This window comes from Euleptes europaea, chromosome 9, assembly GCF_029931775.1.
Source record: "Euleptes europaea isolate rEulEur1 chromosome 9, rEulEur1.hap1, whole genome shotgun sequence".
Taxonomy (NCBI): domain Eukaryota; kingdom Metazoa; phylum Chordata; class Lepidosauria; order Squamata; family Sphaerodactylidae; genus Euleptes; species Euleptes europaea.
In genome coordinates this window covers 55,566,717-55,589,530 of record NC_079320.1, presented here as the reverse complement: position 1 = coordinate 55,589,530, position 22,814 = coordinate 55,566,717, and the positions used below count along the sequence as shown (strand labels likewise).

At 39.3% G+C, this 22,814-nt stretch overlaps 1 protein-coding gene across 2 annotated transcripts in view; it reads left to right on the top strand.

Moving 5' to 3' along the window:
* The window catches only part of VEGFC (vascular endothelial growth factor C), a 54,231-nt gene extending 33,203 nt beyond the window's left edge, over positions 1 to 21,028 (top strand). The window contains exons 2-7 of one of the 2 annotated variants that reach the window (XM_056855464.1): positions 3,140 to 3,359; positions 6,651 to 6,841; positions 11,116 to 11,267; positions 12,845 to 12,954; positions 13,265 to 13,598; positions 20,873 to 21,028. In XM_056855464.1, coding sequence (XP_056711442.1) covers positions 3,140 to 3,359; positions 6,651 to 6,841; positions 11,116 to 11,267; positions 12,845 to 12,954; positions 13,265 to 13,598; positions 20,873 to 20,987 — 1,122 coding nt within the window. In that variant the 3' untranslated portion in view covers positions 20,988 to 21,028. Of the gene's footprint in view, positions 1 to 3,136; positions 3,360 to 6,650; positions 6,842 to 11,115; positions 11,268 to 12,844; positions 12,955 to 13,264; positions 13,599 to 20,872 lie in introns of both variants that reach the window. The other variant, XM_056855463.1, reaches the window with a different exon arrangement.
* The last annotated feature ends 1,786 nt before the right edge of the window (positions 21,029 to 22,814 follow it).

Here is a 22,814-nt window from a genome sequence, read left to right as displayed (position 1 = left end):
TTTTTCTGCTGAAAATTTCTATTTAATTTTTATCTTAAAAGCTATGCCAATAAATATTTGAACATAAAATATTCTAATAGCTATAATATAACAGATAATTATTTTGTACTATTGCATGTTACACTGTCAAGTATGTATTACAAGCTCAGTCAAATATGAAGTATTTTGACTTTGAAATTAATGAAAGGCACTTGGGATAGAGAAAAGAAAGAAGTCACTCTGAGACAGCAATAACGTTATATTTTATTATGTTGGAGAAAATCATGATCATTTCTTTCAGCAAGCAAATTGTTGGTAGTATTATCCAAAATATTGTTGCTGTTTATGGCTTTATTTGTATATCCTGACAAAGTTAAATAGTAATCTTGGTATTTGAATGAATTGTATATAGTTAGAGAAGAAACAAAAAGTCATTCTCAGCTCTGTGTTGGAGGTTTCCAACACAGTTATTTATTGTTATGCATCCCAACAAGTTGATCAAAAAATAGTTCAGTGCTACTAAAATGCTACAGTTAAAAACAATTTTATTGATTTAATTTATATAGACCCTCCCCTTTCTCACTGAGATTCAAGACAGATTACAGAGTACAGACAAAGAAAAAAATGTGATCATACAGTATAGGATATCAAATGAACAATGTAGTACAACTTAGGAGCACAACTTAGAATTAAAACGTGATCAACAATGGGAGCATAAATTATAAGATATACAAAGAACAATGCAAATGACCAGAGCAATAGGAATACAAAATGACCAATGCAATAGGAATACAACTAGGTATATCAAATTGAATGCCAGTACCAATGCATTATGACTAGGAATACAAAATAAAATGACAATCGGAACAGCAAACTACCCAGGCCAGCATAGTGCGAGCATCGCAGAATGTGGGATGACCCTTCTGGACCTCTACAGTTCAATTCCATTGCAAAAATGCCCTTCTGAACATTTTTGTTTGGCATGGTTTGCAGAAAGATAATACTGTGAGAGCCTGCTGGTGACCTCATGTACATCATAATGTGGGAGCCACCACAGAGAATGTACATGAGCAGACAGTTGCCAATTTTACCAGTTTGTGTGGAGGAAACTTCAAAGGTTCTCTTCAGATGATCAAAGCTGCCAAGGCAGAGCACAGTAGGAGAGACGGCCCTAATAGCATTTGGGACCTAGGCCATGAAGGGCCTTGTAGATGATACCTAGTACCCCGAATTGAGCCTGGTAACTGATGATAGCCAGTGGAGTGACTGCAGGTTGAGTGTAGCACTTATGTTCAAAACCAGAGCAGAGTTCCCCAACGTGGTGCCTTTGGACCCCATGGTGCCTGCCAGTGTTTCCCCTGATGCCTGCCAAACTGCAAAAAAAGAGTGGGGGCATTGTAAGGCAGGCCTTTTCATTGATTGGCCTCCTTCAAATGAGAGGGTTTTCCACTGGAGGATCAGGAGGAGTGGTAAGCACCTGGGCTTTCTTTAGTCAGTGTGTGGTTCCATTTCCTTCTTTCCTTCTTCCCAGAAGATATGAGAAGGGAAGTATTCCATTCAGCTCCACCTTCTGTGGCAGCCATTTTTGGATGGTGCTCACACCCCCTCTCAAAATTCCAAATATGCCCATAGGCTCAAAATGTTGGTGACCCCTGAACCAGAGACTTTATTGTAAGCTGAAAATTTAGAAAATGTACAGAATTAGATTAAGCCCTGTTTTTTCACTACTAGTATTTACAAGTTGGAGGCCCACAATGAATCACTGGGTGGGGGAGAAATAAGTGGGAAATTATCTCCCACCCTATACATTAGATTACTGAGCTCCAGTGCTAAAGCTTCCTGTTTCAATCAAGCTTCAATCTTGAATCTCAGCATTCTATCAGCTCTCTAGTACAATAGTGTAATTTCCCTTACTGCTGGGGCTTAGCATTAGGTGAACAGGAGTTATCTAGCCCAGAATTTAAGGGCCAAATGCAACAAGGTGCTAGGAGGTTTAAAACCAGAGATTACAGCCAGCTGGAACTCTTAATTTGGATCGAGGCAATTGTGCAGGGAAGAAAGGTGATCAAACTTTGCTAGCAGACTTTTATAGCAGAAGGTGCAATAATATTGTGTAGGAACACACCTGATCTTAATTTTATTGGGGAATTTAGAGAACTGGGAAATTTAATATAGCAAGATATTTTCAGCAAATGATATAGTTTTATTTTAACAAGAAGTAATTATAAGATTGCATGGTCCTAGATACCTTTTATCTCAAATATGAGATAAAGTATGCAATTATTAGGAAATGTGATACTATAAGGGAAACATACTGTTGATAGTCTTGGTAAATGTTAGAGAACGTATATGCAAGATTTTTGCATTTGAATCTAATAAAATAAACATTTCAGGTGAATTGGAAAAAGATGGAGGTAGAGTGATTCTGCAAGGAGTCTTGTATTGGATATAATTATATAATTACATAATTTGTGATGTCTGTGACACTGGTGGTACCTATGCTGCAGGAGGTTTTCCATAATGAACAGTGGGATGGATCAGGAAGACCTATTTTTAAATGCAGGTTCAAATGTTGGTAACTGATCATCTTCCTCACAGGGTTGTTGGGGGAGGACACATGGGTAACCCCATTCTATCCTGAGTTCTTTGGTTGAATTTCCCTCAGTTCCATATGGTATCAAATAGTACCATGAAGACTGAAAAGCAATTTAAGCCTCAGAGTCTGACCTACCTATGTTTACTTGTTTCAACCCTGAATTCCACCAGGCTTGCTGAGTTCAGTAGAGCTTGTTTCCAAAAAGTGCACACAGGATTGTAGCCTAAGACACAGTGGAAGATTACTGCATGTTTGTTCCTTATCAATTTTATGCCTAAAACTAATTTAGGCGTTAATGCTTAGATGTCAATGACCCAGCTGACAGTTTTTTCTGGTTAGTAATGCAATAAAATTGCCATAATCAAGCGTATCTTTACTTTTCCATTAGCATTTATGTCAAAGCCAACGAACACAATTCAAGAATGTAAAAGTATATATCACTTTATCTGAGAACAATATGCTTTTTGCAAGGGAGGATTTAAATATAAAATATCATGAGATTTAATATCCTATCAACCTTTGTGTGATATGAAAAGTAATTATTTTTGCATATTTTCTTAGCAGGCTCATGCAAGCAAAGAGCTGGAAGAACAATTGCGATCTGTATCCAGTGTGGATGAACTCATGACAGTTCTTTATCCAGAATACTGGAAAATGTTCAAATGTCAGTTGAGAAAAGGGAGCTGGCAACATAGTAGGGAACAATCCAGCTTCGATGCAAGATCAGAAGATTCGAATCCAATAAAATTTGCTGCAGCACACTATAATGCAGAGATCTTGAAAAGTAAGTGTTGGAAATCTGATGTCTTCCAAATACTGTAAATCAAAATCCTAGAAGATATCCGTTCTGTCAAAGATGTTTTAATATCTATGTACTGTAAATAAAATCTGCTAAGATATACAATATTAACACTTGATTTAGTATTTTCAGAACTTTAGACCACTCTAATGACAAGAAATATCTTTAAGTATATAGACTTTTCTAGTTATATTTTTAAAATGTTTATAGGGGGGAACACTTGTGCAGCAAATCAAGGTTTTATACAGGGTTAGTTCCTTACCGTGCTTCTCAGGAAACGGTCAGTGTTATGGTTGTTACCCATATTCATTGAATCAGAGATCTGCTCAGGAAATCCCCTTTCCCAACAAGGCGCTAGCACAGGAAGGGCACTTCAGGGTCTGTACGATTCCTGTCCTTAGACCTTTCCACTTCTACAACCAAACACTTTTAAAGCTCATTCCTGAGCCTCAAGGGCGAAGCCCTTAGGAGGGCAGGAAGGCGTTGTGCCGGCGGTAGGGGCTCCCGTGCCGGCTCCCGGGCTACTTACATCGCCGTTAGTGGTCCCAGCACTGGCGTGGAGGCCTGGACACCAGTCAGTGGGGGCTGCACCACCCTGGAATGCTGGTGGGGCTGTCCGCCGGCATCCCACCGGCGTAGAAGGCCACACCGGCGTGGAAGACCGCACCGGCGTCCTGGGAGGCATTCTGGCATTTTGGAAGGCGTTCCCGGGGTGGGCCAGGGGGAGGAGCTGCCATTAGGCAGCTTCCTGTCCCCTTTCACCCCATGAATGCCGGCTCAGAGAAGAGCAAGGCTGCACCAGATTTTTAGCAGGCGCAGCCTTGCTTTTCTCTATGGGGCGAGAAAGCCCCATTTTACAAAAAAAAAAAGCCACTTAAAGGCTTTTTTTTTTTCAGCGCGTGGGGAATGGCTTCAGGAGGCGGTGCGGCCCGCTATTCCCCCACACCGAATCTCAGGAATGCACTGTTGCACATGTAGTATCCTGGGGCATCTGCTAACATGCAGCTAAGAGGCTGGATTATGTTATTCTTCAGTCAATATTCTTCTGATCACTTCTTATTCTAGTTTGGACCTGTCTCTTCCCCTCCTCAACCCAGCAATTCCTCTTTTCTCCCTTCCCCTTAACAGCCACTTTGAGTCTAAGGAAATAAGTTAGGATATCATAAAATGTTCATAAAATATAATCATACATCTTTCTACCAGGATTACACCTTTGCTTGTCTTTCAACTCTGTCCATTGATCAAGGAAATGAAGTAAATTCACCATTTGCTTGTTTCTTTCCTGGGCATCAAAATCTCACTTTGCATATCAGTTTTTCTTGTGTCATTGGGCTGATTGTGTTTTGTAGTTATTATTTGTCCAGCACAGGAGCCAGGATGTCCTAGATGGATCTTCTATTATATTTTGCTTAATTTTAACTGTCCTTGATACTTTTCTTGATGGCTTGATTGTTTTCTGTTCTGGGAGAACAGATACCAAAAAGCTGTTTTCCATCATTGATGCCCAAGAGTTTCTTGATATACATGAACTGACAGTTCCATCTGATGTTTCAGCCTCTAGATCAGTGGATCCCAAACCTTTTGGGCCACCACCCCTTGGTTCCACAAACTCAACCCCAGCCACCCCCTATCCTATAAAAAGCATTATTCAAAATAGGGGTTTGCATGATGCACTAAAGAAGATAATAACAATAAAATTTCAAAACAGTAACAATTAATTGCACATCTATTCAAAATCAAATTAAAACTTTTTAGTTGAAATTTATTCAACAAAACTGATGAACTTGATCCAGTGGTACCAACTCTTTAAAGTCCGGAAAAAAATCTGATAGTTTCCACCAAATTTGCCAGCATGGTGCCATAGCTTGATCTATTTTCAATTAGTGAACAACACAGTTGAAGAGGCCCACCTCTAGCACCTCCCTGCTGTCCCCTTGCCTCTTAGTGCCCCCCTAGGTAATCCCACTGCCCCCCAGGGGGTGGTACTGCCCACTTTGCTCTAGATGAAGCAGTTGAGTTGTGGGCCTTGTGCCTGTTCTAGGGACAGAATGTAGCACTCTATTCCTTTTGGAAGTCCCAGTTTAAGGATGCAAATTAGTTTAATTCTGATGTTGCTTTTCTTGATTGTCTGTGCAGACACTTATATATGTATTCTGTGCTTATGCAGAGCATCATTTGTGAATTTTCTAAAGCTCAAACCTTGAAGATAGCACCCATGCCCTTCTAAAGTTGGCAGGCTTTGGCTTTGAGACTCAGGTTTTAAGTCTAGTTCTCAGGATAGCAGGTTGGAATCTCAGAGCATCAACTAGCTCACACATTTGAGGGTAATGAATGAAGAGGTAAATTGGAGATGGGAGGTAATAATCAAGCACTAGCAACTTAACTACATTTTACATTTAGCAAATACTTAATTTCCTTGTTTTGTTTATATTGCAGCAGTGAATAGTTCATCTCTTTACAGCCACATGATTATGGCTGCACCCATTTATAGATACCATACTCTAAAATACCTAGTGGTAGGCAGAGGTGCAGCATTAATGTGACAATACCAGGATCCATCCCATGAGTCTCAGTGTTGGGATGCTGTGGATCAAGTAACCCTAGGCTATTCTTCTCAAGGAACAGGCCAGTGTGGTACAGTGGATAACAGCGGTGGTTTGGAGCAGTGAACTCTAATCTAGAGAACCGGGTTTGATTCCCCCCTCCTCCACATGAGCGGTGGACACTAATCTGGTGAACTGGGTTGGTTTCCCCACTCCTACACACAAAGCCAGCTGGGTGACCTTGGGCTAGTCACAGTTCTCTCAGCCCCACCTACCTCACAGGGTGTCTGTTGTGGGAAGGGGAAGGGAAGGCATATAAAAACCAAGTCTTCTTCTTATTATTATTTATGTTTACTTCATGGGGCAGGTCACTTGCCTATCTGTAATTTTCTCTGGGGAGATTTCTTCTTAGCCATTTCTGAGAGTGTTTCTTTTTACTATGAATTACTCAAAGAATAATTTTAATTAGGTAACAGCTTTCTTTGCATTTTTGTTTGGTCGGATCACCTTTTTATTTTTCTTTGCCCATTTTTACAGCTGGTGTCTTTTAAAAAAGTGCTGTGGGAATAAAGTTCCCATTTCTGATGGTCGTAGCCACTGTCTAATCTATTTAGGCATTATCATGGCCCACTTCATAAGATAAGCAAGTTTTAATTAATTTTAGGGGAGACTGATTTTGAACTCTCTTAAAAAACTGTTTTGTAACCAATGAGCTTTCCCTGTGACTTGGCAGGTATTGATAATGAGTGGAGAAAAACTCAATGCATGCCACGTGAGGTATGTGTAGATGTGGGGAAAGAATTTGGAGCAACAACAAACACCTTCTTTAAACCTCCATGTGTGTCCATCTACAGATGTGGAGGTTGCTGCAATAGCGAGGGCCTGCAGTGTATGAATATCAGCACAAGCTACATCAGCAAAACGGTAGGTTGTTATCCCAGCTACTGTACTTTCAAAGTTGGTTTCTATTTCTAAGTGTGTGCAATTCATATGCATTTTCAGTATTCATCGTAACATTTATATATTTTAAAGGAAATAAACTGTTCAATTATTGAATTATAAAATTTAGTGTGGAAACAATTCATTAAGAAGTATGATATTCTTTGTGTTCACAGCACAGTTGGACTGGTCAATTGGGGGTGGGGGAGAACAGATGTAGGTGATGCAAGATTTAGGACGTGCAAGATTTTTTCACAAACCTCATTTGATCCCACAATCTTAGTCAGTGGTTCTAGCAGTTTAGTTTTGATTTAAAAAAATTCATGGACCCCCTTCCCCCCAAGCTCTCCTGGTCTCCTCACCAGAGCCCAGCATTCGCTGGACAGCCTCTTTTCAAAGTGTACCACATAATGTGTATGCCCCACAGAGGCCTCTATCCTTTGTGTGTGTAAAGTGCCGTCAAGTTGCAGCCGACTTATGGCAACCCAGTAGGGTTTTCAAGGCAAGAGACTAACAGAAGTGGTTTGCCATTGCCTTCCTCTGCATAATGACCCTGGTATTGCTTGAAGGTTCACCATCCAAGTACTAACTAGGGCCGACCCTTCTTCGCTTCTGAGATCTGACAAGATCAGGCTAGACTGGGCCATCCAGATCAGGGCCATCGGTGCTTTAGTGCCCTCAAAAAAATATGTTGGGAACCACATCTGATACACCTGAAAAGCAAGCTGTATTGTCTGTAGATGACCTTGAAGATCAGGTCTCACAGGGTAGCTATCTAGAACCATAGTTTAAAAGACCCTGACTCAAGTTCTAATCAGTCTTACCTCTTGATTGGAAGAGATTTCATACTGAAGATAGCAAGAAACTTAGCTGAACTGGGGTGTGAAGAGACCTAGGAAACTGCTTATAGGAAGCACAAAACAACGTCCAGTATTCAGTTAAAAACTGCCATTGGCTGATCCTGAGTGGCATCTCTTGGTCTGCATGGTGAAATCTTCTGCATTGGAAAACAGAATGAAAACCAGCTTTATACCTGAAGTAACTGTGATTATCTAAAGTGACTGTGATATTAGGACTATATCGGCATTGTGCCACTCTGCCACTCACCTATGGCTGAGCTACAGCATGTTTTCTGGTTCATTCTCAGATGTGATCCAGAATCTAGGGGAAACTGATTCCCTTTCCCTTCCAGAGAGTTCCTTGCCCCCATTGTTAAAAAGGTGAAAGGAGTCTGTTTTTGCATTAGCTGAATGGGCTAGCTGAATAAATTGCCAGCTCCGGGAAATACCTGGAGATTTTTGGGGTGGAGCCTGAGGAAGGGGGGGAGGGACTTCAGTGCCATAGAGTCCAATTGCCGAAGTGGCCATTTTCTCCAGGTGAACTGACCTGTATCAGCTGGAGATCAGTTGTAATAGCAGGAGATATCCAGCTACCACCTGGAGGTTGGCAACCCTAGGCATGAGAGGTACCCACTCTGTCCTTGCAAAGGACCATTGTACCCCAGGAATACCCTTATAAACTCCAGGGGGTCCCCAAACCCCAAATTGAGAAACATTGTGCTAAATCAAATCCCCACAGAAAACTATAATATTATTTAATTACTGATATCAAGGTTCAAGGTCTAGTTGATTGTATATGGCCAAAGGCCATTACAAGAATAATGACTGATATCAATAAATACATGAACATTGTTTTGAAAAGTCACAAGCACTGTCTAAGTAGTGGGACTGGCAAGTTTCAAGCTTTTTCTGACATGGCAGAGCAGCAATGTTTAGCAGCTTTCCCCAAAATGGCAGATAATACATGAAAGAGCAAATAGCCACAGATTAATTGTTGGGATTTGGGAGATCTTATTATGAGCAAATACAAAATGACAACTGACCTAAGAACGATCCAACACTGAAAAATTCCAACAAGCAAAAGGACTATTTTTTTCCATACAAGTTTTCACTAGATAGGACAGGTGGCACATAAACTTTCCTGCATTTTGCCTTTGAGTGGCAGTGGCTGGCCTGTTTAGAGTAGAAGACTACATGGCTAGTTTATAATTAGCCAAAGAATTGCAGCTATTTTAGTTATATTTACAAATATACTTTGTATAAAAATTTCCATAAACAAGCTGGATGCCAGGATGTGTCTGGGGAGCATATTGTCCTACTTTGGCTGTTATTGAGATATTTTATTAGACATCAGCACTCGCAAGTACACAGAAGTACACAGTGAATATTTAATATGGTTAACATCCAGAAGAATTAAAACATCAGATCAAACAGTAACAGAAGTGGCCACATACTTTCTAACCCTCCCTCAGATATTTGGAATCATAAATCACTCAATCAAAATATTACATTTGTAGAAGTCAGTGAATCATACTACAAAGAATTTGAGCAAGTTTATTTTTACTCATCTTCAGTTTTGTGAAAATGTGGGTCATACTTGTTATATTTTAGTGTTATTTCTGCAACCATGGCTACAATAAAAAAAATTAAAGGCGGAGAATCTTCACTGTCCATGTGAAAATGTGGAAGGAACCAATATGACCCCTAATCTCATCAAGTACTAATTTGCCTACTGAGATTTTCAGGTTTTAGCATCTCTGAGATCGCCGTAGGGACATAAATATTTACGTCCATGGCTTCTGTTTCAGATTTGCAGGGAAAACATCTTCTCAAAGTGGGTTAAAGAAATTTGTGAAATATTTTCTCAGAAGTAAGCAGACAGTTTTAAGTGTCATGTAACATTTGAGACATACATTGTGTTCACAGTAACAATGTAAAGATATATACATTAATGGAATGCTTAAATCATTTTTGAAGTGTGGGACAATTTTCCCATGCATTTTTGTTCATTTATATGATTTAGTAAGTGCTGTTACAATTGGCATGTATATTAAATACAAGCCCTCATTTTCTTGTAAAGCATTTTGATTTCTTTCCACATGTAACAGTGCATCTTGGTTTCATTGAGTGAAGGTGGCAGCATAACAAAGTAAACTAGCAGAAGTGAACTGAATATATCATTAGTATTTCCATTTAGAGAAGGGCTATCAGTATGTGTGCCCTGACCTGGATGACCCAGGCTAGCCTGATCTCGTCAGATCTCAGAAGCTAAGCAGGGTCAGCCCTGGTTAGTATTTGGATGGGAGACCACCAAGGAAGTCCAGGGTTGCTGTGCAGAGGAAGGCACTGGCAAACCACCTCTGTTAGTCTCTTGCCATGAAAACCCCACAAGGGGTCGCCAGAATCGATTTAAGGACACAATTCAGCCGAAGTTCAACATATATTGTTCCCACAGATTTCAATAGAAGCATTAATCACATACTTAAATCTTTAACACTTAAGTCAATACAATTCAAAAGTCTAAATTTTGGCTGTTATCTCACCACAGCTTCTTCTAAGAAACAGACAAGTCAGACTAGGCAAATGGGAAATCTTAATCAGACTTTTAAATTACATTTTCTTTAGTATAGTTCAAGTTACTCTTCTAAAATAAGAGGTTTCTGTAAGAGAAAACAATTTTATTTGTATAAATATGGCATAAATACATGCAGATTCAAACATGCAAATGTATCATCTTACAAACATGGAAATCTTGCATCAAATGGGCTAAAAATGCAATAAAAATTAGGGAATGCAAATATGAAGAAAAGAAGAGGGACAGTGAAGACATTCCTTGCCTGGGATATTATCTGGTGTAACATTGGCCCTGTTTGGGTATAAACCTACTGAACTGGGTGGTTAAATCTGGGCTGTACATTGAAAGGTTTAATTTAACAATATTAGACTGCTCTGCAAATCATTGTGCAGATAATTTAATGATCATTCAGTAGTCTGCATTGTTAATAGATTATATATAGCTAATCAGAAACCCATGTATTTTGAAGCAGTCATATTTAAAATCTACTTCAGACAGAAATACAAAGGAACATGCTATTGATCAAGCAGTGATCAAATTAAAACCTAAACAGTTTAGGATTTAGGAACACTGTTTGGATTGTTTGTTGGATTCATCTGGCACAACTCCATTTAAGTTATGAAAGGTTAAAGAATACGCTTATCGTTTTCTGTGAATATTCATTTCCTGCAGCAGAAGGTTATATTTCAGATTTTGTTAATAAGGAAGTATCTGAATAGTATAACCGCTATTTGTAAATTATTTATAAAGAATAATTTGCGTGATAAATCATAATTTCTGTTTTTGCTTTTAGTACAGTATTGCTTTTAAATAGTTTTCTTCTTCTTTTCCCCCCTTTTATGTAGTTGTTTGAAATAACCGTGCCGCTGTCTCATGGTCCAAAACCTGTAACAATCAGTTTTGCCAATCATACATCCTGCCGATGCATGTCCAAACTGGATGTCTACAGACAAGTTCATTCCATCATTAGGCGCTCCTTGCCCCTGACACAACCTCAGTAAGTATAACATATTTCTTCGTGTATTATTAGAAAGCCTATAAAACCCTTGTATTCATTTTGACAGTAAAGTAAATCATTCACGATTAGAATATAGCATAAAGACCAGTTCCAAAACCCTGCTGAGCACCCTGCAATGGTAAGTAAGTAATACTTGTTGGAGTCCCAGAACCGTGGCTAGATTCCAGGGTCTACAGAAATAATTCACTTTTCTCTGCCTAGAAACAGAGTGAATCTGAAATCTAGACACTGCCTTTGTCTTACTTACCGGTAGTACATGTAGAATACTCATTAATACTCATGTTGAATACTCATTAATTTTGCACCAGGAAGCTCAAAATAGTGTCCTAGCATTAAGTACTCTGTATCTCAACAAGGTTTTAATGATAATTAATGTTACAATTTTGAAATTTGGTTTTCCAGTCCTGCCATGCATCTTCTGCGACCCCATCTATATCTGATCTCTCAAACATATTTAGAGTAATTCTTTAAAATATATGAAAATGTATTTAATCCAGTTGTTCCCATTGAGGAAGTACCAAAGTTAACATTGTACTTTCTTTGTCTGCATTTTAAATATTTTAGCAGTTACTAATCTCTTAATAAATTGCAATACAGCTCAACCCATTATGAAAAATTTCACAGTGGCAGGGTTTGTTTTTTAATCAATTTATTTTATAAACCTGACGTAGAGATGTACTCAATGAGATACAATAACTTCATTTTCTTGAGTTTTTAAAGCCTCATTCTTAATAAAATTTTCTAATCATGTAAGAATGGTCTGTAAGAATAATATCTTATTTTCCATGTTGTTACAATATTTGTTTTTTTCAGCATCCTTTCTCAGAAAAAGAAAATACTGTAAATACTATACAGAATGGCTCATCACAGCATTAAGCTTGTGTTGTTTCCTTATGAAATTAGGAGAGGTACATAGAAGACATCTTCCTTGTGCACATAGCATACTGAAACAATGGCATTGAATAATCTATTTCTATTCAGAACCTACTTTTAAAAGTTTCATTTTCTTAAAAACAAGAGGATGTAAAAAAATCTGTTATACTAAGGGTTATACTGCAATGTGAAGGAAGTTCTCCAAAATGCAAGAAAAATCATTAGCAAGTTAGAAATGAGTTTGTTTGAATGGAAGAACTGAACTAGCATAAAATGTTAAATAGCTAATATCAATGTTAACCATTCCTAAAATCCTGAATTCTTACTTTTTATACTTTTGTACTTTACAGAGCAGCTGTTAAAACTTGGATATTGTTTTATATTTTATTGGAAACTTTTTAGTAAAGTAAAGAATGGCATTTTCATTATGGAATGCATAAATCACAGACTTAGCAGTATTATATATTCTGGTTTAGATTAAACTGGATCTTATAGCCTAGTAAGCTTTTTAGCAGTTTTGTCCAGACCTGAAAAACACAGTTTGCAACTGTGGTATAGAATGTGAACTAAATCAACGATTTTTAAATTGGTATTTATCTGATGAAACATCTGTGGCCACATGCACAGAAGCACTTGTCTTGCATTTTCATTGTCCATAAATCAATAGTATGTTTTATCCCTAGGTGTCATGTGGCAAACAAAACTTGTCCAAAAAGCTATATCTGGAATAACCACATTTGCAGATGTCTGGCACAACATGACTTCAGTTTTTCTTCCTACCTTGGGGATACGGGTAAGCAAATATGCCTTAGAGGATTACATACACTTATTTGGGTTTAAACATGTACAGCAAAAACTAAACACACTGCAACAAAGGTCCTAAAATTAAGACTTCTTTAATCCTTTGTGACCTGTTGTTTATAGTACATGGCGCAAGTTACCTATGTTCATCCTCTCTGTGCTTGTGGGATTATAAATTCGTTGATTTAAACATGGATAGAAAATAACTCTAGTTCAAAAATGTGAAATTATCAGTTATTTGTACTATTTTTTTCAATGGCTGGAGCAAAATTCATTTCTCCCAATGCTTGCTGTGCTCATAGACTCTGCTGAAGGATTCCATGATATCTGTGGACCTAATAAAGAGCTTGATGAAGAAACGTGTCAGTGTGTCTGCAAAGGGGGAGTGAGACCTTCCAGCTGTGGAACCCACAAAGAATTAGACAGAACATCCTGCCAGTGCACATGTAAAAATAAACTGCTGCCTAGCTCATGTGGACCCAACAAAGATTTTGACGAAGAAAGATGTCACTGTGCATGTAAAAAAACATGTCCTAAACATCAGCCACTAAATCCTGCAAAGTGTATCTGTGAATGTGTAGAATCTCCTAACAGATGCTTCTTGAAAGGAAAAAGATTTCATCAGCAAACATGCAGGTAAGTAAAAATCAAAACATTTTTAAAGTGTTGCAGCAGGTATAGTACAAGAATAGTTTTTCTTCATGGCTTATGGAACTGAAGCCTGTTGAGATCTTACCACAAAAAACTGACACAAAGGTACATATAAAGACAACAATAAACATTTATAAAATTGTATTGATTTCAGACTTCAAAAATAGGCTTTAACTAGCATGACAAATCAAAGACTTGATTTTTCTCATGATGGGACCACATGAGATCAACTGAAGCAACAGAGTTTGCAGCTCATAAAATCATTACTGTGTATTTGTTAAACCAGGCTAAGCAAAACTGGGCATTTATGGTGGCAAAAATTATATGGATGAAAGAGAGCCACTCAATGCAATACGATCAGCAATGGGAGAATCTCACTCTGCAGGGAATGTAAATTGCAATGTGTACAGCAAACCAGTGGTATACCAGTTCAGTGATGACATGGTAAGGGACAGGAGGTTTATTTAATTTTGTAAATATACTGCTGGGTGAATGAATAAATGGACAAATTTACTGCTGTGTGAAATCTCTGCATGTGGGGTCAGGAAATTTCTGACCTTACTGTTATACAATTCATAGCTCAAAATAAAACTGGAAACCAGGAAAACAATCAACAATAACTTCCTAAACTGTCCTCACGCAATGGTTCTTCTTATTTAATATGATCTGTGCTGCAGTCCTCTCTCTTGCAAGTTTTATTTCCAATAGAATATTCTTAACAGCAAAACTGCTTATTTCTTATCTTAATCCCAATACTTCCCTGCAAGGGCTTGTTCCCAGTGCACTGACCTTGAAGAGACTTGGACCAAGAGAAGGGCAGGTCGCCCATCATCCCTGGGGCTTTAAGTTGAATAACAAATAGCACTCAGCTGGTGGACCCACTGTTCACAGTTGTAAAGCTGTGTGTTTGTGGTTATTCCATAAAGTAGATGATTTTTATTGTTCATTTATTTATTTAAGGTCTTTTGTTTGCTGCATTCTTTAAACAATGCTTGAAGCAGCTTACAAAAAGTAAAGTTTAAAAACAAAAATATGATTAAAACAGTAAAGCCCAAATCAAATTATGAATCTGAAACAGAAATAATAAATGAGAAAAAGGGAAACATGCTGAAAATAGTAGGTAAAAGACTTATAAACACGCATAGGAAAGGAGAGCATTAAAATTAACCAAATGCCTAGGCCAATGAAAACTTTTTTGCCTAGCACCTAAACCTTCACACTTCTTAGGGAGGGCATTGCACAGCTGGGTTGCCACCACAATAAAGGGTCTCTCTTGGGTAGGTATGTGTGAGGACCCACAGAGCAGAGGCACTGTTGATTCATTTACACATAAATGTCATCAGTGCTGCAGTCATGAAGTAACAAACTTATTTATGTACTTATTTAACTAAAACATTTTTAGCCGCCTTTCTCCCTTATAGGAACTCAAGGCAGCTTACAATGTAAATAATGACAAAACACAATAAAATACCCAAAATACATACAAACCACTAGTTAAAATCAATAATTTAAAACTACCAGTAGGCAGAAGAAATAATCAACTAATCAAATGCCATTGTGAATAAAACTATCTTCAGCTGCCTCATAAAGATTGAGAGTGTGGGGAGGCACACTTTCCATGGGAAAGTTGTTCCATAATTGTGGGATTGCCATTGAAAAAAATGTGTAAAGTAGTATAATCAAAAAACAATTGTACACTTAAAATTTGTTTTAAAATTATAATGAATAATTATAGTAACCAGTTTGTCTGAAGCGAAAAGAAAAAAGAATTATTCTATTGGATACTATGGAATTATTCATAGGACGAAACTACAGGATGAATATTTATAGCTGAACAATTAATGCACGATGGATTATTTTTTCCTCTCAGCCTAGACTTTAATGTATACTCCAGGGTTGTGTCTATTCAGGACACCTTTGTGTTAAAGTTCTAACAGGCATGATGCAACTTGAGACTCAGAATTGTACAAAATATGCAATTGAGATGAGCCAGTGTGACAAGTCACAAAAATTTTACACAAGTTGTAGCAGGTTGGCCCATACTGATTGTAAATTCCTGCATCTTCCCCATTCTATGCTGATTTCTTCTTAGCCACATACATTTGTTGAAAGACTGGACTGTAATGTAACCATAATCCTGCTGTAAATATGGACTGCTAATTTTGTTTTTGCAGAATAGATTAAAAAATTTAAAATATCAAAATTTTAAAAGATGAAAATTTTTAAAATATCAGACACCCAGCATTTTCCATTACCAGCAGCCCTGTGAAAACACACAGTAATAACTGTCAAATTATTATATTATCTGTCACTATTTTTAGCTTCAAATAGGAGAAACTTCTTTTTAAGAAACACACACAGCACACTCACACAGCAGGATTCTAAACCTTGGTTTAATCCTAGTTAGGGAGGAGGGTTTTTTGTTGTTGCTGTTGCTGCTGTTTAGGCATTTGCATTTAGACCATATTTGGGCTTGCTTCCCAAATCTCAAGGGAATATAAATGAAATTAGCACATGAGCACAGCACCAAGCTGTGTTTCTGCCCATCCCAGATAAACCTTGTTTAATTGTATCATTGTAAGGAGCAAAAAATTTAAATCCAGCGAACATATACCAAAGAAAGTTCAGCCTTTATGGCTGAACTTTGCATCCTCTCCCATTCCATGTTATCATTCCTTTCCATAGTTTTGATCCAACTAATAATTTAATCTGGATTGACAAAATTCTGCATGGCAGAACTGTATGTAATCCAAGATTTGCAAATCTGTAATTCCAATATTACAAAATTACAAGAAATAATAGCTGAAGAGCTATTAGATTTCTGTGGGAAACTTAGTGCAATCCTAAGAACTCTTGTCTGAGAGTAAGGCTGAATCCTGAAAGGGGGGCCACAAAGATCCCTAGGAGCCGGAGTGACCCCGTGCTGGCATAGGTGCCACCTTATCATGGAATAAAGTGGCACCTATGCCAGTGAAAGGGCAAACACGGAAGTGTCCAGGAGCTGCAGAGTTGGCCCCTGCCACTAAAACAGCCACACCAGCAGAATTCCTGGAAGGGAAAGCCCACACTGGTGAGGGGGAGGGTTCCCAGGGTGTTCCAAGGGGTGGAGCTGACATTAGGCAGCTTCCAAACCCTTTTCACCCTGGGAATGCCCCCTCGAGCTGCGTTGTTTTTCAGTTTTTAATTTAGTAAATGCCTCTTTTGTTTCCTTTCGGCACCCAGGAAGCCTCTGAGTAGGGCTTTTGAAAAAAAAATTCGGTAAAATTCAGATTCGGCAAAATTCAGCCCGTTCTCATTTGGGAAATGCCGAAGTCTGAACTCCCCCGTTTCGGGTCCGTGCAATTCGGCGCGAATTCAAAGTTCAGGAAAAAAATTCGGCCGAATAAAGCCATTAAAAACACAACCGTGCCTTTCCGCGGCTCCGGGGGGGCATTTTTTGGGGTAGAGGTCCCAAACTTTCAGCGGAGCTTCAAAGGACCCTTCTTGCAAGACCCCCCACGTTTTGTAAAGATTGGGTCAGGGGGGGCTGAGATATGGGCCCCGAAAGGGGTCCCCCCCACCCTTAATGTGCATCTCTGAGCAGAGCTTGCTGCCCACGCACAAAGCTCCCAGCCCTGACAAACAGCTACGCTGCGGGGAGCAAGGGCGGGGCAGGTGCGAAGAAGTTTGCAAAGCAACACAACTGCAAAGCAACACAACCATGCAAAGCAACACGTTTGCAACCATGCAAAGCAACACCTGACACCTGGGAGTTTGCAAACCATGGAAAGGGACAGAGGCAGCTAGCTATGCATAATGAGCAGGAGGGGGTGGAATTTCTCCTTTTGCATCGGACCAGGAAAATTCATTCTTTAAGTCACCATTTGAAAACCAGTTTTGAGCAAGCATCAAAATAGACCTAACCGATCTTACGAATGAAGGAAAACCTGAGGACACACAACTGAAGCCCCCCCCTCAAACCAGGGAGAGAGAGACTCGAGGGGGCACACACACCCCAGGCAGAATGGGCGAAAGCCCCCTTTGGCTTCCCCCCCACCCACAGAAACTGCTCCCTCCCCCCACACACAGAGACTCTGCTTCCCCCCACACACACACACACAGGAGAAAAATAATAGATTAAAGCCCCCAAAGGGGTCTTACTGTGGCTGTCTTCTGTTCCATCAGGAGGGGCTGGGAGGACTGGATAATCCAATACAATTCTATTTAAGCACGGGAGGTTTTGCCTTGGATTTGCCGCTCTCGAGATGCACACAGGATTGGCTGATCCATTCATCCCAATAGGGAAAAGGGGAAAGCCCATATCTCGGGACCCCCTGACCCAATGTTTACAAAACTTGGGGGGGTCACTTAAGAAGGCTTGTCTGAAGCTATTCTGAATGTTTGGGGGCTGCACCCCCCCAAAATGCGCCCCCTGCAGCCACGGAAAGAGAAAAGGGGGGGAGCCCATATTTCTGCCCCCACTGAACCCATCTTTACAAAACTTGGGGGGTCTCTTAAGAAGGCTTGTCTGAAGCTATGCTGAAAGTTTGGGGGCTGCACCCCCAAAAAAGCGCCCCCTGCAGCCATGTTTTTCGGTTTGGGACGAACCAAATCGACAGCCCTACCTCTGAGGAGTAGTAATGCACACCGCAACAACAGTCCTGTACATATGTAGATTGCTGTGTACACATATTGTTCACCTGCAGAAAACTAGGGCTCCTAGAACATGTAATACAATGATTTGCATACATAAAGGGTTATCGTACATGGTTTATACACAAACACATTCTAAGTGCCTTTCATGTAGGAATTTTGTAACATATGAGTGGCTCTAAACCAGTCTTCATCTTCAGTTAAACTAACTAACAGGAAGAAAAATGGTCCAGGATGGTGATAATGAAAATACCTCAGTTATGATACTATAACTCCCTATATTAGTCAAATGAGTGTCCTGTGGACAGATCTGCTTGGCAAGAAGCTTTACAGGACAAACCATGAGTGTGCCACCAGTGTATTTAATGTTTAATAAAAACAAAAGCATGTTCCCAAAAAGACAGTGAGGGTCAAGAACTGCACATTCATCCTGCCTTCCACCTGTCTCTGCACATGGGCAGTAGAGAGCATTGAGCAGGCTCAAGTTCTCAGTTGACCGAGCCGGCTATTAGGCTGAACAGAAGCAAGTGGATGTGCACATTCTGAGATCAGTAGCCCCTTCCCTGATAGACTCTTCAACTTCAAGAGAAAAAAACATAGACAAGAGACATCCTTCAAGGTGCAGATCTGCTTCTTTGCCTCTCAGCGGAATTAAGATGGAGGCTGAAGGGGGCGGGGTAAAAGAACACTAGAAATCCTCCTTTTTACCCAGTTTCTTTTCTCTCTCTCTCTCGCTCGCTCTCTCGCTCTCTCCCCCTCCCTCCCTGCATTTTTTTGCAGGTTCACACTTGAAAGGCTTTGTTTGTAAATGAATGAGGAGGGATATTACTACAGCATCATCATAATACTGTGTTTTATAAAAACAGAGATTACATTTAAATAGAAATTTAAAATATCACTGTGTTGTAATTTGAAATATATTCATATATATACGCATACACACATACATACATATATACATGCATATATATTTTGCTCTTGATTCACTGCCAGTGTTTGAAAAAGCCAAAGACTATTACTTTGTCTACATTACACACCAGAGGCTTTTAGGCATTGTTAGTGAGAGGTTATATGAGGTCACCCTGTTTCAAAAACAACCACAAGAAATTATCAGGGTATGACATATTTGTTTATTGCTGTTGTTCTGCAATCCTTGTAAAAACAAACTATCTACTGATGCAAAATATTTATATTGTAAACATGCTGGCTAATGAAATATTTGATTACTTTCCTGACTGATGTGCTATAAATTAGTGTTTTCTTTTCATCCTTTTCAAGTTGTCGTGCATATGACCTCTGAAAGTACACACCCATTCAACTCTAAACATCCACATTGTCATCCAAACTGCATGAGCAAAAGTGTGTGTTTGTGTGTGTGTGTATGTGTGTTTAGTTCAGGCTCAGGGCCATGTCACGGAGCTAAGACTTTTCATGAGAAAATTATTGGAAAACTTTTTAAAATAACTCTGATCTACAGGATACTGTACACACACACACACAATAATACTAGCAGAGTGTACAAGTAGAAACACAATACCAAAGAAATGTTATGTTATAAGTTAAGTATTTAAGGACTGTTGCCTGTAATATGCACTTGATTAATAATGGTTAGTGATTTATTAGAGAGGCATATCTTTCTCAATTTGTTGGATTTGTTGGAATTATTCACTTCAGTTAAATTATGTGCTCACTCCCCTACACACCCCCACCACCACCACCTCACACACAAAAGATCATATATACCCAGGTATATAATGACTTTTCTGCACAATTTGTTTAAGCAGTCTCATGGTCTCTTTCTGTCTCAACAGCATCATAGACTCTCTGTGGTGCCCTGTCTGCAAAAATCAACATCTGTTTGATCATACTGCATATCTATCTTGCTGCAATTATGAAATATAATGCAAGTCAGTAATGTAAAACTATCCATTATGATAATGATAAAAAATGAAGGTCCAGTCAGGTAGTTGGGTGCTACAAAGTCATGTCTCGTGTAGCTGTGAAGCAACGGGAGTTAGTAAAGCAGAGTTTGTAAAACTGCTCAGTTTATTTTTACATTATGTTCTACTGTCATTCATTTAAAGAGGCACACCCACTAGAGTTACCATAGACTCAGCTCACAATTCCTAAACATACATTAGCATAACAGGCATTTTAAAATAGCCCTGTGAAAGTAATAGTCTGTGAGAATAGTAAAAGAACTAGTTAAAATGGATACTAGTCATGATGCTTACCTATTCTCTCCAGGAGCAGAGGAGCATGCCTATTATCTTAGGTGCTGTGGAACACAGGCAGGATGGTGCTGCTGGGGGGTTTGAGGGCTTGCTAGAGGCACCTGGTTGGCCACTGTGTGAACAGACTACTGGACTTGATGGGCCTTGGTCCGATCCAGCAGGGCTTTTCTTAAGTTCTTAACTTCAGACCTACTGTTATTATATCCTCTGTGTCCACTTTCAGAATCCATACTACTTTATAGAGCTCTTGTAGAGCGTTCTTAATTAGATTTATCATCTACATGTGTATATTGTAGCTCCTGTGGAGCTCTCACTATCTCAAAGCCAAGCTAGTGTAAGTACTCATGTAATGTCTATAGCTTTTCCCATTCTTCTTTTCCCATTTTTTTCCAGTTGCTACAGACCACCATGTACAGTCCGAACGAAACGCTGTGAGGCTGGATTTTATTACAGTGAAGAGGTGTGCCGTTGTGTCCCCATATATTGGAAAAGACCACTTATCAATTAGCGAAGAAACCATCGCCTAGTATTTTGGTGTACATTTTCCTGCTTTTTAAAAAGCAACAACAACAAAGACTTCTAACATTTTGAACTCACTGTGCACCAGAGAGACTATGGTTTTATAAGAGAAAGACTTATTTGTGCTCTTCCTGAAACCCACAAAAAGCAGATGTAGGAAAAATGGACTTTCTTTATATAAAGAATTCATGAAGGACTTGATTTTTGCCAATGACCAAACAACCTAGGTTTTCTTCCTTGTGATTTTTTAAAAAGATAATGACTATATAATTTATTTCCATAAAAATATTGTTCTGCATTCCTGTTTATAGCAGTAACAATTGTTAAATCTCACTGTGATCAATATTTTTATATCATGAAAAGTATGTTTAAAATAAAATGAAATTGTATTATATGCTGCTATGAATGTTCGGTGTACTATCTCATTACCCAATCTGTATAGCTGTAGTTCAAGAAAAAGAATAATGATTTTACATTCATCTTCTGGAATCTTAAATAGGTTTCTAAGTAAGCAAAAACAAGCGATTGGATGAAAGGAAGTTTATGTGAGAAAGCAACACTTTTTTGTAACAATTGAATAGGTCTGTTCTTAGGCCCTCAAAAAAGTTACAGAATGCCCAATGAATCTTCAGCTTGACAGTAGCCAGAGAGAGCTTAGTATTCTAAGGGTTTTGCTGGAAGGTGTGTGATACAGCATCACTGGTGAAGCTAAAATTACAGGCTAATCAGAGTCTGTGTAGTGGTTAAGAGCAGTGGTTTGGAGCAGTGGAGTCTGATCTGGAGAACCGGGTTTGATTCCCCACTCCTCCACGTGAGTGGCAGAGGCTAATCTGGTGAACTGGATTTGTTTCCCCACTTCTACACACGAAGCTGGGTGACTTTGGGCCAGTCACAGCTCTGTTAGAGCTCTCTCAGCCCCACCTACCTCACAGGGTGACTCTTGTGGAGAGGGGAAGGGAAGGTGATTGTAAGCCATTTTGAGTCTCCCTTAAGTGGTAGAGAAAGTCGGCATATAAAAACCAACTCTTCTTCTTCTGAATGGAAGACCTCCTGAACCTTATGTACACTGTATTGAGTTCCATGATGGAAGATAGGCGGATATCAATGTAATGAATCAATAGTGTTCCCTCTAACAGCAAATGTAGCAGCCCTGTGCAGATGAGTATGACAGTGAAAAGAAGAAAGATTGGTGAAGTTCCTGCATATTTTGAGGACTCTCCAGTATGCAGGATATGCTTTCTTGTTTAAAAACAGACAGGTCTTCCTGACAAGTGCTGTGAATGTGTAGAGACCTCCTGTCTTGGCGCCAGAGAGGACTCAAAGGCACCCGGACCCACGGCACCCCAAGCCGGGTGGGTCAGAGGGACACGAAACCCCGTCTACACTCCTCGGTCCCAGGTTTCGGCACCAAGGAATGTTGCGGGAAAATGGGGGTTCGAGAAGGAGAGAGACCCAAGACCGTTAGTCGAGAAAACAGTTTTATTGCAGCTGCGGCTCAGCCCGCATTAACAAGCACAAAGACTGAGCCCCGATTGTACTGGGGCATCAACTTTTATCCTTGTTCCATGTTAAGACGAGGCACTTCAACATTCGGTTCCTGTATAGCTTATCTGGTAGTTTCATAGTGTCAGGAGCATTGCATTTCACCCGGTTCCCTTATCATTTACCATGACTTTTTCCCTACTGTCTCAACACATGAAGTTGTCTTATACTGAATCGACCTTTCCCCTACTATCTCAACAGTTACTTGTATTAAAGCAGGAGCAATTTCCTCCCCCATTCTTCACCAAGAAAAAAGCAAATCTCATAGTGAAAA